The 18,317-nt window shown below is 44.9% G+C and overlaps 1 protein-coding gene across 1 annotated transcript in view; it reads right to left on the reverse strand.

Annotated features, from left to right (window-relative positions):
- The window catches only part of VWA3B (von Willebrand factor A domain containing 3B), a 238,457-nt gene that overhangs the window by 195,215 nt on the left and 24,925 nt on the right, over nt 1-18,317 (reverse strand). The window contains exons 3-6 of the mRNA XM_025353936.1: nt 15,178-15,272; nt 10,907-11,157; nt 9,214-9,373; nt 2,025-2,194 (exon numbers count right to left, since the gene is read on the reverse strand). Coding sequence (XP_025209721.1) covers nt 2,025-2,194; nt 9,214-9,373; nt 10,907-11,157; nt 15,178-15,272 — 676 coding nt within the window. The remainder of the gene's footprint in view (nt 1-2,024; nt 2,195-9,213; nt 9,374-10,906; nt 11,158-15,177; nt 15,273-18,317) is intronic.

Consider the following 18,317-nt stretch of genomic DNA (forward strand, 5'->3'; position numbering starts at 1 on the left):
GAAAATTAGTACAGCCATTATAGGAAAGAGTATGGAGATTTCTCAAAAAACTGAAAATAGAACTACCATACAATCCAACAATCCCACTACCGGGTATTTACCCAAAGAAAAGGAAGTCAGCATATCAAAGGGATATCTGTACCCTGTGTTTATGACAGCCTTACTCACAATAGCCAAGATATGGAATCAACCTAAGTGTCTGTCAACGAGTGAACGAATAAAGAAAAGTGATATATACATGATAAATATTCTTCAGCCACAAAAAGAAGGAAATTCTGTCATTTGCAGCAACATGAATGGAACTGGAGGTCATCATATTACAGGACATAAGCCACATATAAAAAGACAAATATCACATGTTCTCACTCATGGGTAGGGGGTGGAAAAGTTGATCTCATGGAGATGACAGTAGAATGACAAATACCAGTGGCTGGGAAAGGTGCGAGGATCAGGGGGATAAAAACAGGTTGTTAACGGGTACAAACATACAGTGAGATAGAAGGAGAAAGTTCTAATGTTTCGATGGTAAAGTAGGGTGGCTATAGTTAACAACAGTGTATTTTATATTTCACAATAGCTGGAAGAAGGGACTTAAGATGTTCCCAACATATAGAAATGATCAATAAGGTGATGGGCATCCTAAATCCCGACTTGATCATTCCACATGCTAAGCATGCAACAGAATATTGCACGGGCTCTACAAATATGCACAAATATGTATCAATTTTAAAATATTTAAAGAACAAGTGCTCTGGGAAGACCTTGTACCCATTTCAAGGAGAACTTAGGAAAGGATTTTATAATTCTCCTTGTAACCACAGAAGTAGCTGGTCTTTCTCCACAAGAAACCTAAACTTACACACACACACAGACCCAGGGTGTGGGGGCATGTGTTTTAAAATCCAGGTTTTATTGTTATTCGGGTATTGTGAGGTCAATAGATAAGGAGCCTACTGCCACTGAAAAGATAGTTTGTTACTCACAGTTCCCCTATGGACTGAACTGTGCTCCCCCAACCCCAGGCCAAAAAAATTCCCATGTTGAAACCCTAATTCCCAATGTGACTGTCTTTGGAGATAGAACAGGAGGTAATAAAAGTTACTGAGGAGGTAATAAAGGTTAAAGGGGGTCATAGGGCAGGGCCCTGATTCTATAGGATGAGTGACCTTATAGGAAGAGGAAGAGACACCAGTGAGTGCTCTCTCTCTCTCTCTCTGTGTCTCTCTCTCTCTCTCTCTCCACCATGTGAGGACAGAGTGAGAAGGCAGCTGCCTACAAGGCGGGGAGAGAGCCCTAACCAGAAACCGAATTCATCTTCACCTAGTACTTTCCAGCCTCTAGAACTGTAAGAAATAAATACTTGTTTAAGCCACCCAGCCTATGGCAACTTTTTATGGCAGCCCAAGCTGACTAGCCCAGTTCCCAGGAGGAGAGAGGGGCACAGCGTGCCATGCAGGCCACACAGGGAAGCACCGGGTCAGCCGGAACGCAGAGGGAGTGAGGGGAAAGGTAGATGAGGACCTTTAGTGTGGCTTCCAAGGGAAGGAACAGGAGACGATGGGTAAGCAGGCTTAGGATTGGTTATTTGAATAATTTCTGTGGTCTCTGGGGTGTAAGGGCTATCCCAAGTTTTCTGGTGCATGGGCCTGGAGTGATTAGGGTAGAGAACAGTGGTTCTAAGTGAGAGAGCCTGGACTGGCAGTGTGGACTCTGGCTGGTTTGCATATGAAAGTGCACCCTAGTGAGTAATTTGCTATCTCTAGGAACTGGCTAGCCCTACAAGGGATGGGGTCTCCTGGACCAGCAAGGCACCAAGAGGTCAAAGGATCATAACTGCAGAAAATAGAAAGGCATGATTAATACAGGATGGAGAAGAAAAGATGCAGAGAGACTAGATACTACACTGGAAAGAGGAGAACACAGCAACAGATTGGTTAAAGCCATGAAGAATGCAAGACCCACTGTCGATCCTGTGTGAGCAGGCAACCCGCTTGCTGTCACTCAAAAGCACATTTTCTGCCTACCTGCTGTGGGTCTTGGCACTCAGATCCTTTAGGAAAGCTATAGTGTCTTCTCTTCTGGCATTGAAGGACACTGTGTAGACTGGATACGGGATCTCCAAGGCCCTCTGGAGGAGAAGCTCCTTGGATTCTTCAGGAACATCCCCCACCACAAAGTAGTAAATGGATTCAATCTGCAAAACAGTGGTGCCAATGGTTTATCTCCCTGACATGCCCTAGCTTGGTACTAGACTCGTCAGTAATACCCTTTCTACAAAATGACCTCTTAAAAAAAATGGGCAGAAAGAAAGCAGCCCTGCCCAGGGTTTTCTGAGGACATCAGGGCCAGTCAGGAAGCGAGATATTCAAGGCTTGGTGCCAAGAAAGTCTCTCAACAGTGGCTATTGTCTTGGGTATGGCATGAGAATAATATGGTTGGCAGATTTGGAGAACTTCCTCTGGGCCACAAATATATCGCAGTGGTTATTTTCAAGTCAAGCAATGAAGGAAGGACTGGCACAGCCCCTGCAGGCAGGAAGCTTATCTGCCACCTCCCATGGCAGCGCCAGAATCCTATGATGCAAACTCATGCATCCTCTGTCTGAGGCAGAATGTGGAAAGGAGGGCACATCCCCAGCTGGCTCCACCTCTGGGCTCACCTCAGCAGGGACTCACACGCCTGGGGCTAGGGTGTGGCTGTCCTGACTGTGCACAGCTGGTCAGATGCCAGGTCCGCCTGCAGTGCCCTGCCTCTTGCCACCAAACCAGGCCATGAGAAGAATGGCAGAATAAGCAACCCCTGAGTCAGGACACACACCCACACATACACACACACACACCTTAAACCAATGATTCTGGAAGATGCACACCTCCCCCAATAAGCAGACAATCCCAGAGAAGTGCCACCTGCTGAATTGAGAGATAGAGAACTCTCTATCTCAGGGCAGCCGCTCCTCCCGCCCTGTGGCAGCCCCGCCACCCTCGCTCCTCCCAGGACGGTGCTTCTGCAGTGCTCCCTGCCCCTGCCACCCAGGAGCTCTGTCACCTCAGGCAACTGACCTAACTTCAGTGTCTTCCCTTGTAAAAAGGGAGATAGTGCAGTTTATTATTCATGGTGGAATTGAAACAGGATGACTTCCAACTATGTGTGCATTTCTATACATCTCAGAAAGTAAAAAACCCAAGGAGAGCCAGGAATCCGTATCCTCTCAACCTGCCCTAAAAATGTCTCGATGGACTGTGTCCACACATAACTGGGGAAGAAACCCCAGCAAATGTATTGTGTTAGGGGATAAATAGACGTCACTGACCCTCCCTTTAGGATTCATGACCCTCTCCTTGCTCTAATCCCAAATCCCGATGAGCTGAAGATAGTCAACAAATGGCCTCACCGCAACATCTATCCCAGGCCTTAAACGCACCTGGCCGGGGAGGTGGGGGTGGCGGGTGTCCTCATGGTTGATTTCTACTTGGTCGGGGTGCTCTGCCTGCAGCAGATGGAGCAGACTGTGCCAAGGAGGTGGAAGAGATGAGGGTGGGAGGCAGTGGGTGGGGCCCAGACTGGGACTTAGGAGAAGGGCAGAGTGCGAGCTGAGATCAGGCCACTTGAGGACCATCCCTCCACCAACGAGGCACAGAAAGCCCCGGTCCCTCCCAGGCCTCTTTCTCTCAGGCCTTTTAACATCAGCTCCCTGATTCTAAAAAGTACCAATGGAGCAGTAAAAGACTGAGGAATATTGTAAATTTCCTCAAGTCAGCAAACTGGAAGCGAGAAAAACCCTGAAAGAAGGAAGAAACCAACTTCTCCGGATTCGTTATAACCATCCAATACTGCTCTTCCAGCAGACGCGTTCGGTTTCACTCTTTTCCTGGTCTGATGCATGACCTTGTGGCAGATGCATTTAAACGGCTTCCACTTAGCAGGCCTATTATTTGTCCGAGTTTTCCAGTTGCGTCAGTGCCCAAGTTTAGCATGGGGACAGGTTCATCCTGTTGCAAGGGTCTAAATGACACATGGCCTGAGACAGAGGAGCAGACGCAGAGTATTTTCCAGGGTTGGTCAGATGAAGAGGGAGGTGAGGACACACATCTCGAGGTGGCCCATCAGCCGCTCCTGACGCCACACACGTCCAAGACACGTCATGTAAACTCAGCTTCTTTGCTCTGGCAATAATCCGAAAACCTGAAGTTCTTGTGCAGAAATGTTGTTCCCTTGAGATTTCATCAAACTGAAAATTGCTGTAGCCAACAGTGAGTCAGGATTTCTTCTCCTTTACTAAGGTTATGATGTTATTCACTATTCATTAAGTTCAGTACTAGGCTTCTTAATCGTATACATTTTCAGTCAACTCTGTACTAGAGATTTCCTGGGACATGCTTTACATTGAGACCACGTGTCCCCCTCACTCTCCTGCACACAGTCTTTCTGCCTCTCCTTTCTGCTCACGCGATGACACTTAGAAAAACAGAAAGGAGGATAAATATGCTACCTATTCCTGTCTGCCATCAAACTGGCAAAATGCCTCTTAAAGCAACATGGCTTTCAAACTGTTGGCTATTCGGGATGATAAACTAAAATGGATTACTTCACTCAGTACGACAGTCCTGTGGAGCATGACTTATTACCATGCCCAGTTTACAGATGAAGAAACTGAGGCTTGGAAAGGAAAACTGAGTTGGCCTTGGAGCTGGTAGGCCTAGGCTGCCTGGCCCCACAAGCCCTGCCCTTGCTGTCCACAGCTACGCTGTGCTGTTCGTGGCAAGGCTGGTCACCTGTTAGAGATGAATGTGGGCCGGGCGCGGTGGCTCAAGCCTGTAATCCCAGCACTTTGGGAGGCCGAGAGGGGCGGATCACGAGGTCAGGAGATCGAGACCATCCTGGCTAACACGGTGAAACCCCGTCTCTACTAAAAAATGCAAAAAACTAGCCAGGCGAGGTGGCGGGCGCCTGCAGTCCCAGCTACTCGGGAGGATGAGGCAGGAGAATGGCGTGAACCCGGGAGGCGGAGCTTGCAGTGAGCTGAGATCCGGCCACTGCACTCCAGCCTGGGTGACAGAGCGAGACTCCGTCTCAAAAAAAAAAAAAAAGAGATGAATGTGAGCCCCAGAATTCTGAAAATAAGAGCAAGCAATAGAAGGTGGCCCCGGACAGGTACTTTTTTCACTGTAGTTACCTCACCATCCAAGGGTTCAGGCTCCTACCCCCGATACCAACATCACTGACCAAAAGTTGGGACCAGGAGGTCGTGTGGCTTAAGGGAGTTATCCTCATGGGAATCTGCTCCCTTAACCCGTGTATTTGAGCTCCTTGAAGGCAAAGGCCAATCCTGAGGCTCAGTAGCAGCCTTCAGTCCAGGAGTAGCTTCCTCACCGACCACATTTCCCTAGATGCTGATTTGCACCGAATTTGATAACATGAGTTCCATTCCGCTACTTTAGAGGGAGTCAAAAGCTCTTGCCACTTCATGCTACATCACGTAGGGAGGAGCCTTTATGTTTTCACTTGAAATTCCTTATTCTATCTGGGCCATTCATTCTGCAGCTTCACACAGTAACATGCGTTCTGCCCCGCCAAAGAGTCCTTGACATCTTCCTCGCCGCAGCTTTTGGGGGAAGAAAGAAACAGACTAGGAGTGTGTGCTTCTACTTGGACTGCCCTCTGCTCCGCGGGCCAGAGTCTGTGCTCTCATTCCCGAGGCTTCCAGGTACAAAAATCTTCACTCTTCAAAGAGCAAAAAGAAAGTCAACCAGAACAGCAGCGAAAGATCCAGCAAAATTCTGTCTCATTCTGTGCACACCTTTGAACACTGCAACATTTCCGGCCAACTCCAGACCTTGGATCTGACCTCCAAATCCCCCTGTACCTGTGGGAGCCCTCTGCTGTCTCAGCCCATTTGATCTTCTGATTCCCTCCATGGTGGTCACTGTCACCATGGTATAGATCTAGCTCACCTCTCAGATCCCTTCTAAGACCCTTGACCACCACCGACTTTCTGGCCTCCCAGGTTTCAGGGTCTCTGTCCCCACCTGCCATCCTCACCAGGGTCCTGCAAGTCTCAGTAAATTCACCTGTTCAGTCCCACACAGATCGTCTCCCTTCAATTCACAAAACTCAAATCTATGCCATAGCTTGGAAATGAGACCCACATCTTCCCCTCAAACACAAGAATATCAAAATTATTTCTTTTCCGACACTTCACTGTTCAACAAGCATTTATAGAGCCCTCGTTAGGCATCAGAGACACAAAAACGAAAAGATCTGATGCCTGCCTGAACCACTTAAAGGAAATAAATGAACTGCCAGGGTCATGGATTAACGTGGCCAGGACTCTGGCTTTCAGTCCAGCAGTGAAGGTTCTTTATGAAATCATGCGGGTCTGTCTTTAATCCACTCACTTGGTCTCCCAGGAAATATGATTAAAAGAAACCAAAAACTAAACAGATGTGCGCCAGCAGGTGGATGGAAGGGAGGCTGAGAACAGAATCAGAAATGCAGGTATCTTCTGGGTAGATGGCCTTGTCCCGGCAGGAAGCAAAGCCCCTCAGTCTTCTCAGGCAGCTTAGAATGAGGGCTCTGGGTAAACAGCCTTCCCTTTCATCCTGTACACCACCCTTCCTCGTAAGGCCTGGGAAGCTACTAACTTCCAAAGATGCATGTCCTGGACCAGGGCTACTGAAGAGCAGAATTGCTGTGCCAGTCCACACACCCGGTCTCTGAGGATGTCAACCCCCTCGACCACCAAACAAGTCCCCAGGACCCCACCTGCTGCCCTCCCCATGAGCCAGGTTCCTTTTCATGGGACGCAACAGTAATGCATCTATCAATAGTGCTCTTCGAGTGCTGTGGGTAGAGCCAGTATTTCAACAGACCTCCCACTCTGCACATGCTCTACTTAGACCTCAAGGCTCCCTTCTCTCATTGCTTCCTGTTTCAGTCTTCCTGGCCCGCGGTGGTTACAAAGCCTGTGCCTGGAGGGGGCCAGGAGCCTCTCTGGGCATCTTCCTTCTCCATGACCAAGCGCGTGGTTCAGCCCTACTCTTCATGTGGACTTGGTACAGAAACTGGACTTGCATTAAAATTTGTGGGCACAAGACAACGCCCACTTTCCTGGCTCCTCTCAGCACCCGCTCATGCAGGGAGGCGCTGGCCTGCGGCAGGCTGCCATCGGTAGGAACAGTCTGGGGTTTATATTTGCTGTTCAAAAAATTCCTTAAGCCTTCCATCTTTTCTATTCAGAGCAAACTGCAGCCATCTGGATGAATTCGGAACTCACTGGGACGGGTACGACAGGCATGGAGCAGAGAAGCAGGACTTACGGGAACCCACTCCCCCCAGCCCTCACCACAAACACATGTGGTTTTTAACTCCTCATAAAACACAGGACACGGCATTTTTATATGCAAGGCAGTTGCATTTAATGGAATTTCCTTGAGACTACCCCCAGATCGAGGCTGTGGGCAGAGGGGCACAGCGGTCTGTGCAGGCCTTGCCTGTGCTGCTCCACGGTCTCTTCTCAAAAGCTTTCAGGCTGCATTTGATGATCAGTGCCTGGGAGCTTCTTTCTTAGTTCCTTTTCTTCCATAGGACTTCCCTGGAACTCACTGAATTGTTCCTTACTTCCTGGGATAGGAATGAACCCCAGAGAAAGGAAAGGCACAAACCAGAAAGGCAGGGTCACTGGGGGATCCTGCAGTTAGATCAGGGGGCCACAGTCAGCCAGGTTCATAGACAAAGAGGACAGCCATGTGCACAGGCTCATGCACACACACCCCGAGCCTGGGAAATGGACCGTGTGCACAGGCTCATGCACACACACCCTGAGCCTGGGAAATGGACCGTGTGCACAGGCTCATGCACACACACCCTGAGCCTGGGAAATGTTCCATTTTTTTGAATGCTTATTAAGGTGTCCAGACACTTGAAATTTTGCAGATGTTAAAACAAACTCAAAGGACCAAGGAACAAAGTAGCTTGTATCTGGTTCTTCCTTGATGGAAAACATTTGTTCCTTTGGCCTTGGAAGGAAAAACAATGTGTTTCCAATTACAAACCATCACCCTCAGTATTGGTAAACACAGGCCAGTGACTGCTGGGGGCTATCTTTCAAGATGCCAACATGTGGCTTCTTTCTCCAACAATGGACTTCTTGATGCAGCTGGGTAAAGCTTGAAACCTTCAGAAACCCCAGGCTTCCCCAGTGGAGGAAACACGTAACTGATAAGTAACTGTGTCCAAAGGCAAGCAGACCTTCCCACAGGGGGTCAAGGCTGGCCTAAGGACCCCACCTGCCCAGAGTGTGTCTCCACTGGCTTGCCACTGCCCCAACCCTCCCATCACTAGAGTCATTCCCAGAAACACAGACCCTGTGGCTCAAAGAGACGTAACACACCACCATCTAATCACTTCTTCCAGGTAAAGCTTTATTTCCAAAAGGTCCCTATCAAAATTCATGTCAATACATTGACATCCAAAAATGGATGGAGTCATCACTGCCCCAACCCTCCCATCACTAGAGTCATTCCCAGAAACACAGACCCTGTGGCTCAAAGAGACGTAACACACCACCATCTAATCACTTCTTCCAGGTAAAGCTTTATTTCCAAAAGGTCCCTATCAAAATTCATGTCAATACATTGACATCCAAAAATGGATGGAGTCATCAGCTTGCATGCACTTCACCTTGGAAAGTATACGACCGATGACAGATCCATCTGTGAAGAAGACGAACTAGAAAAGATTCAGAATGTGGATGCTGGGAAAACCCTATTTCCTCATCCTCAGGGTTCTATGAGGAGTCTTCCAATCTCTCTCTCCTCCCCATAAGAGACAGACTGACCGATCTAATTGGCAGGAGAGCAAGAGTGAAGTTAATATGGCAGAGATGCACAACTATGGCCTCACTCCTGTCTTTTCTCGATGCTCGGTGGGTGTAAGTCGCACTTGGCTCTCCCAACACTGGCTAAACAAGGGTCTACCCTGCATCCCCAGTCACCCCACAGAGGGAGCCTAGCCAGGTTCAGGGGACGGGTATTCAGGGGCCTCATTTGGGTTGCTCCAGCTATGCCATCACCATCAGTGCCTGATGGGATCTCTGTCGGATCCTGCTGGGAGGGGCCTAAGATCAGTTGAAGGGCTGTGTAAAGTCACTGAATGTGAAGAGTTAAGCTGGAAACCATCTCCATGGCCTGTGGCCAGCCATGGACACGTACTTACAGTCTTGTCTTTCCCGGCTTCCAGCAGAGCATCCAGGCAGCCAGCCTCGCTCGCAGTCAGTTCATCAGTCAGTGTCTCAACCCAGCTGATGGCAGCAGCTATAGACTGTTTGGTCACCGGAGTAGCATTTTCCTGCCACTTCACAGGTTCTTGAGAAACCCTGAAAGGGATCACATGGAGTGGTCACGGGGCAGTGATCAATGCTACTGGGGATGCCAACCCTCCGTCTCACAGCCATGAGCAGCAAGCCTCCAACATCCATCTCTAGAGCCGAAAAAGAAAGAAATCATAGCTCCCAGCCCTCTCATGTTACCAACAAAACCAGCAGGCTGTTTAAGACAGGTTCCCAAACCACCACTGTCTTCTATAAGCCGTGCTGACTAGGAAAAACAATGTTTACATGAGAAACAGAACGGTAACAATTAACAATAAGTCTTTTAAAACATTAAGAGAAGTTATTTTTTATAAACAGGCAAGTGTATATGTAACTGGCTTCTCTTAATAGCAAATTTATAATAATTCACAGTATTAAGATTTGCAAATCACCAGCAATTCTATTACTCTAAAATTTTATTTCTAATTCCTTCATGACATTGTTTTCATTGTCCTGAAAGATTCCCATCGGTTGCCTTCTTTTGTATTAATACTGGTATTGTTTTGAGTTCAGCAGAGTATTAGCTTTTAAATCCTGAGAAAATTTGGTAAAACCATTTCGTTTGGGCTTGTACATGACTGGTAGAACCCCCAACTCCAAAAAAAAGAAGAGCCATTTGAATCATCTCAATTTATTTGCAATTGATAATTGCAAATAAACTGGCCTGATTGCCCCCATGGCCCGCCAGCAGAAGCAGGGCTGGCTCACACTCGTGTCTGCTGTGTGCTTCCTGGGCAGAGGATCTGGCTGAGTGGCATCTACGTTGTACAGAGGTTTCCAAGAAAGCAAAAGCTTTGCAGACTTAAGTACTTGATTCCTTCAGTAATATACCTGTGACAGAAACAGGAATCTAGACAAAACATAATTAGGCATTGTCCCCAGAGATGTCCTCTATTTAGCTGAAAGTATTTGATTAAAACCAGAAAAACTGAATCAGGTACATCCTTTCCCAACCCTTATCCAGATGTTTTTTGTCAGGGAGGTGCAATCACTTTTCCAGATGAGAAGTTACTGCTGAGGTCCAAATTCTCTTGAATCCAAGAATCCATAAATAATTGGTTATGAAAACTCTGAAATATGGGAAATTCTGTAAAGCCAGCCACCTGTTGTTCTGGTGAAAGGGGTCAACTTATAGGGGAGGTCAACTTGAGTTGCAACTTCAGTCTGGAAAATCAGTGAAATTAGTGACCTTGGAATTCATGACCCAAGTTAAAAGCTAAAATGAATGAAGAGATTTATGACCTTAAATATACATTTGCCATAACTCATATTCTTATATTTTAACCTTCCCATGCACGGAAGAAATGCCTGTTTCTAAATCTCTTTTAAGGTGAAAGCTAAGACACCCTGTGCAAAGAAGATAAAAGTTCCTAAGATTTATTCACTGTGGGATTGCTGCTGAAATTACATCTTCCAGGAAAGTGTAAGATAATGCATCTTCCCTCACCAGAGAACTGTGTCAGCTGTGCTACTTAATTCCAAATACGTACAAATTCCTATGAAGTTTCACTAAAATACTCCCTTCCTATGGGAACTCACCGTATGATATTGAACTTGGTTATGTGAGCCACCTGCTCCTGGAGAACCATTGTTAGAGCCTCTCGGCACAGATCAAGCTCCCGCTCCCGAATGCAGCCAAAATCCAGCACTATGGTGATGCACTGTTCCAGGATGACACCAAAAATCTGCCGGCTTTTGCTGGTGAGCCAGTCCATTCGCTGTTTGTAGCTCTCCACAGCTTGTGTTAAATGTTCCACAAACTGATAAATCAGTTCTGACTTAGCTGTCAGCTTAATGAAAATAAAAGACAAAAACAATAAAACAACATGAAAATAAGTCACTTGAACCACAGTGCTGCCACTGAGAACTGTGCACTGATAACAATGTTGTCAATGATCCTCCAAACATTACAGAATCCAGGAGAAAATGTTCCAGTCTTTCAACTGAAAAACCCTTGGATTCTCCACAGAAGAAAAGATGATGTGATCTATTCAAAATACAGCAGTCCTTAAAAGGAATCTTTCCAGATTATGTTTTATCTTTACAGTTACAGATTAGAGTATTAGCTTTTAAATCCTGATTACCTTTATCAGAAAAACCCCAGGACCCTCTTAAGAAATTAGGTAGAAGACTGAGGCAGGAGAATGGCGTGAACCCGGGAGGCGGGGCTTGCAGTGAGCCAAGATTGCACCACTGCACTCCAGCCTGGGAGACAGCAAGACTCCGTCTCAAAAAAAAAAAAAAAAAAAAAAAAAAGAAAGGAAGAAAGAAATTAGGTAGAAGAAAAGACCAACAAAGGCAGATGGAAAGTAATGTCTCACTAAAATGTTTTCCTAAATATAACATCTCGAAAATGCTACTGAACATGCCAGCACACCTTCCTGGCTTCCTCTAAGGGATGCCATCCCAGCTACACATCCTTCTGCTCATGACCTTTGTCCTCACGCCCTCCTCTCTCGGGAGAAGCTGCCCTGCACCTGGACCACCTGATCACTCACTGCTGCTACCAACAGCCCTTGGGCTGCCCCCAAATGGTGACACGGACTTGCAGGAAGTTTCTTGTATGCGCAAATAAACCATCCTTCACATAGATCAGACACACTGTGCAAGGCCTTTCAGGAGGTAGAGAGGCAATAGAAGACATAGAAAAGGAACAAGAAAAAAATGTGCCCTATTCTGTGACACAGCACTTTTATTTTATTTTATTTTATTTTATTTTATTTTATTTTATTTTATTTTATTTTATTTTATTTTTGCAGTTGCANTTATTTTATTTTATTTTATTTTATTTTATTTTATTTTATTTTATTTTTGCAGTTGCAAGATTTAATAGAGTGAAAACAGACCTCCCATGTGAAGGGAGGGGACCCAAAGAGGGGAGCCGCTGCCGGCTGGAATGCCTGGGTTTATATCCCGATCATCGTCCCTCCCGCTGTGCTCTCAGGCAACGGATGATTGGCTACGTCTTTACCTCCTGTTTTTGCCTAATTAGCATTTTAGTGAGCGCTCCTGACCATCTGATTGGCCGGGTGTGAGCTAAGTTGCAAGCCCCATGTTTAAAGGTGGAAGCGGTCACCTTCCCAGCGAGGCTTAGGGATTCTTAGTCGGAGCACATTTTAAAAGAAGATACAGTACTTTATCCTGGGAAAATGTGCTTTCAGACCACATCACCTCCTTCCACATTTTTGTGCCTTGGCTCAGGCTCCTTCCTTCCCTGTCCCATGTGTCTCTCAAGCTCATTCCTCAAGCTCCAGCATCACTTCTTGGAGGCTTCTCCTGGCCCCTTAAGACAGAATTACCAACTCCTTCACCAGCATCCACAGCTGCTGCTACAACACAGAAGCCAGGGTGGGCACAGCACAGGGAATGTGGGGGTGGATTTTGAAGGTAAAGGGAGAGATGTTTTTAAGAGTTTGGCATTGATTTTAATGTGGTTCAGATAAAAAATATACTTAGCACATCAAACTCAAGATTCCACAGACAGTATTGCTTAGGACCAGGCTTAGTTTAAAAAGTAATTTAAGCTGGACCAGGCAAGGTGGCTCATGCCTATAATCCCAGGACTGTGGGAGGCCAAGGTGGGCAAATCACCTGAGGTCAGCAGTTCGAGACCAGCCTGGCCAAAATGGTGAAACCCCATCTCTACTAAAAATACAAAAATTAGCTGGATACGGTGGTGCACACCTGTAGCTACTTGGGAGGCCGAGGCTGGAGAATCGCTTGAACCTGGAAGACAGAGTGAGCCGAGATGGCACCACTGCCCTTCAGCCTGGGCGACAGGGCGACACTCCATCTCAAAAAAAAAAAAAAAAAAGTAATTTAAGCTTTGGAGAAAGTAAGTAGTGGGTACATCTTCAAGCTGAAGGCAACCTACCATTCCCATCATGGAGGTTTCTCCAAGGGCTGAATGACCTGCCTGTCCCTCTTACAGTTTCCCTCCAGGCTCTCTGCTGTTTCCTGGGCAGCCCCAACACCCCTTCAGGGTATTTTCACCCGCGGCCCCCTGCTGCCCCACCAGAGCATTGCCAGTGGCCCCTGATGGAAGGCTTCTGCCAGCTGCCTGGTAGCACATTGGCTGCCCCAGCACAGCCAGTGCTCGACCTCAAGGGGCCAGAGGACAAAGCCACAGCCCAGTCCTAGGCCCCAGGGTGACAGCATGCAGCCCAGGAATGCTGAGCTGAGCCTTGGCCCTCTGAAAGCATCCAGAAACAAAGCCAATCAACTATACCCAACTCACACCACAGTCAAACCCTCAAGGGAAATAAAGAACATAAAAACAAAAAGGCCCATCCAAAGGATGGCAACTTAAAAGGATGAAGACACATCAGCCTTCACAGGTGAGAAAGAACCAGTGCAAGAATTCGGGAAACTCTCAGTCGAGCGTCCTCTTATCTCCAAGCAATTGTACTAGCTCTTCAGCAGTGGTTCTTAACCGGATTGAAATGGCTGAAATGACACTGAATTCAGGATCTGGATGTCAAGAAAGCTCATAAAGATACAGGAGAAGGTGGAAACCCAATCCAAGGAGAACAGTAAAATGATCCAAGAATTGGATGACATCGCCATATTAAGAAAGAACCAAACCGAACTTTTGGAATTGAACAATTCACTACAGAAATATCATAATACCATTAAAATCATTAACAACAAAATAGACCGAGCTGGGGAAAGAACTTCAAAGTTGAAGAACCACTCCTTTGAATCAATGTAGGCAGACAAAAGTAAAGAAAAGGGGCCAGGCATGGTGCCTTACACCTGTAATCTGAGGCATGAGGTCGAGGCCAAGGCAGGTGGGAGGCCCAGGCAGGTGGATTGCTTGAGCTTAGGAGTTCAAGACCAACCTGGGCAACATGGCGAGACCCTGTCTGCAAAAAATACAAAAATCAGCTGGGTGCGGTGGCACACGCCTGTGGCCCCAACTACTTGGGGGCTTGAGGTGGGAGGATTGCTTGGACCTCGGAGGTCAAGGCTGCAGTGAGCCATGATCACACCACTGCACTCCAGCCTCGGTGATAGAACAAGAACGTGTTTCAAAAGAAAAAAAGAATTTTAAAAAATGAAGGAAACCTCTGAGACATATGAGATTATGTAAAGAGACCAAACTTTTTCAGGCATTCCTGAAAGAGAAGGAGGGTAAACAACTGGAAGACATATTCGAGGATAGGGTCTACAAAAATTTTCTCAAAAAAAAAAAATGTACCAAAAAAAAGTAATTTAAGTTTTCTAAATATTAGGAAACAGTAGTCCAGGTGGTACATGGATGTACATGGACATGAACAAATACCCATAAATGGACGTGATGGGACATGTGTCTCCAACAGACTTTGAGCTCCATGTGGTTGGCCAGGGTCTGCACAGGGCCTGACATGTAGGAGACATGAGACTCAGGTGCTGAACTGCTGGGAGTAAAGGACTCTGGTCAGAGGTGGTGCTCATTCTCCTATCTGCAAATGCTGCCCCTATTCCTAATGCTTCTCTCAGATAATGGCAGTTGGCTCTTGGCTTTCAGATCATCTCTGTCATATTGTTTTTTCCCTTTATTTTCAAAGCAAAACAAAGTGGTGGTAATGTGCAAAGGTTTTCATCTCTCATCAAGAGCTTTCTGCACTAATTTCTAATGGATCAAAAACTTCCTTCCTCGGCCATGACTTTTATCACCCTACCAATGCCAAAAGAAAACCCCCGGCCTAATAAGGGCTTGGCTCAGCTGCATCACTGCCAAGTAGCACAAGTCTCTCTCCACGCCGCACTCCTCGATGTGATGTCAGCACCGTGTCACAGGACTGTGCATTGAGGGAACTCTGACTTACATTGTATACTCTGCCATCTTCTGCTCTGTAGAACTGTGGAAACAGACCATCAGCATACCGAGAAGCCACAAGTCTCCCCAGAGACGCCACATAATCTGCATTTTTATAAAGAAAAACAATCAAAACAGTAGTACATGAGTGAACCTTCTTATTTTTATTTTGAAATGTTTTTCTCTGACACCATTCAAATTATATCTTGTGCTATCAATAATCTGTGATGCTTTCTATTCTGTTCTAAATCATGAAGTATTTCTAGGTGCTGTGATAAACATAACTGTCTATGGCATTGTAATCTTTTTATTATTATTATACTTTAAGTTCTAGGGTACATGTGCACAACGTGCAGGTTTGTTACATATGTATACATGTGCCATGTTGGTGTGCTGCATCCATTGACTCGTCATTTACATTATGTATATCTCCTAATGCTATCCCTCCCCGAGCCCCCCACCCCCCGACAGGCCCTGGTGTGTGATGTTCCCCATCCTGTGTCCAAGTGTTCTCATTGTTCAATTCCCACCTATGAGTGAGAACAGCATTTTAATCTTTTAATGCATGAATAAACAGGAAGAATAGGATTTGTGTCCTAGTGTCCCTGTACTTTGGTCCAGAATAATTACAGCAGAGGTTAAAAAAAAAAAAAAAAAAGCAACGTAGAAATTATTTTAATTCCTGAAAGTTATTCATGACTTGGACTTAGTTTTCAGGGTTTTTAAAATTTCACTTAGATATTTCCTACTGTACTCTCAACTGGAGGGTCAGAATTAAATCACTGAAATAAAGCCAGCCGGTAATAGATTCAGAATTGCCATACAGAATGTCAGAACTACAAGATTTTCTTCTCATCAGATCATATGCTCAGCTGTTCAAATATCTGTTGCATAAACCCTTATTGGGTGCCTACCATGTACTAGGCATGTTTACAGGATGGGAATACAATTGTTACCTACAACACAGTCCTACTCCTTCATAGAACTCTCAGAAGGCTACGGAGAGGCTTCAAAGACTGACTAGGATTTGGCAGGACAGAAAATGAGGTAAGTCTTCACAGAGATGTTTTTAATCTGATGATTATTTTATTGTAATTTTAATTATTGTTTTTAAGTCCCAAAGGTGGGAGACAGAATGGTGGTACTTGTGGTGCCGGTACTTCCTTCCCTCTGCCTTACTAGGGAGGCAGGATAACAGCCTCCTCTGGAAATCTAAAAAGAGCAAGACTGAATTTTATAGACACCCTGGCCAGGCTTGCTCCCCAATCACAAGGGCTGATTTCAAGTCTTGAAGTGCAACCTTCACAATAGTAAGGAGTAAAGAGTAAAGAATAGACACTTGAATTCCATCAGCAATAATCTCACTCAATAGACCTCTCCAGCTCTAAAATTTGTGTTTCCAAGATTCACCTTCTTAGCTGACATTGATGAAGTGAGTAAATATCACTAGCATTCTCTGTTTACCTAAGACATTTGTCTGGAGTTGGGAGAGGAAGCTGTTTTTTGAGGCTTGAAGGAAATAAGTCTATGGAAGGCTTCATAAGCTGTATTGGGAATTGAAATGCAAGGCATTGTGAGTTCTGCATCCAATAACAGTGGAGTAGCTTGTATTGGCTAACCTTCACACAGAAAAATATTATAAATTCTGGACAAAATATAAAAGGAGCTATTTGTAGGCATTAGAGAGCAATCTAGAACATGCAGAAACTGGAATCACAATCATCCTAAAAAGGAGGACATTTTTAAGGTGAGATTTGTATATATTTAGCAGGAAAGAGAGACAGTTTGGAGTTTGAGTCCAGCCAACTTAACTGCCTACTAGAATGAAAATCAGCTCTCCATCTATCAACTGATAAATGGATAAGAAAATCATGGTACATCCATACAATGGAATACATACGGCTGCAAAAAGGAATGAAGCATTGGTGCTAGTTACAACATGGATGAACCTTAAAAACATTAAGCTAGGTAAAAGAAACCAGTCACAAAAGACCACATATTATAAATTCTATTTAAATGAAATGCTCAGAACAAGGAAATCTATAGAGACAATTTAGGGGTAGGAAAGTGTAGAGCTAAGAAGTACAGAGTTTCTTTTTGAGGTGATAAAAACATTCTAAATAGTTGCGCATATCCGTGAATACACTAAAACCACTGAATTGTAGGTAGGTAAATTACAGCTCAATAAAGCTGTTATAAATAATATATACATACCAATTTTTGTAAGAATAAAAATCAGTTCTCCTAGAAGAAGGATTATACAGTTGATCCTTGAATAACACAGTTTTGAACTGCATGGGTCTACTTATATGCAGATTTTTTTTCAACCAAATGTGGATAAAAATACAGTATCAGTAGAATGTGAAACCCACTCATACAGAGGGCCAACTTTTCATATACGTGGGTTGCGAAGAGCCAACTGCAGGAACTGAGTATGCATGGATCTGGTACACACAGGGGGTCCTGGAACCAATCTTTTGCATATACCAAAGGAAAACTACACAACCCAAAGTCCCTACAACCATCCACATTGTCCAGCATAAAACAAAAAATAATCAGATATATAAACAAAGAGAAAAATGTGACCAATAGTCAAAAGAAAAAGCAATCAATAAAACCTACCCTGAAATGGACCAGATGTTGAAATTACAAGAAAAAGGCCTCAATATATTTTAAGTATACTGTAAACATTGTGTTTTATACATATATATATATATATTATGTTGAAGGGAAAGAAAACTGTGATCCTAATAAGTGAACAAATGGGGATCTTAGCACAGAAATTGAAAAGAAGGGAAATTTTAGAACAAAAAGTACAGTATCTGTATGGGCTTCACAGCAGATTGGAGGTACCAGAATAAAGTGTTAGTAACCTAGAATATCTGTCAAGAGAAATTACTCAATCTGATAAACATAGAGAAAAAAAAATACTGACAAAATGAACAAGAGTTTCAGTGACCTGTGGGACAATATCAAGATGCTTAGCAAACTATAACTTGAGTCTCAGAAGAAAAAGAGAGAACAGATAGGATGTAAAAATAGATTAGAAGAAATAATAGTTGCAAATTTCCAAGATTTGATTAAAAACAAACCTACAGATCCAAGAAGCTCGATAAATCCAATGCCATATATGTACAAAGAAGACCAAAA

Source organism: Theropithecus gelada, chromosome 13 (assembly GCF_003255815.1).
Source record: "Theropithecus gelada isolate Dixy chromosome 13, Tgel_1.0, whole genome shotgun sequence".
Classification (NCBI taxonomy): Eukaryota; Metazoa; Chordata; class Mammalia; order Primates; family Cercopithecidae; genus Theropithecus; species Theropithecus gelada.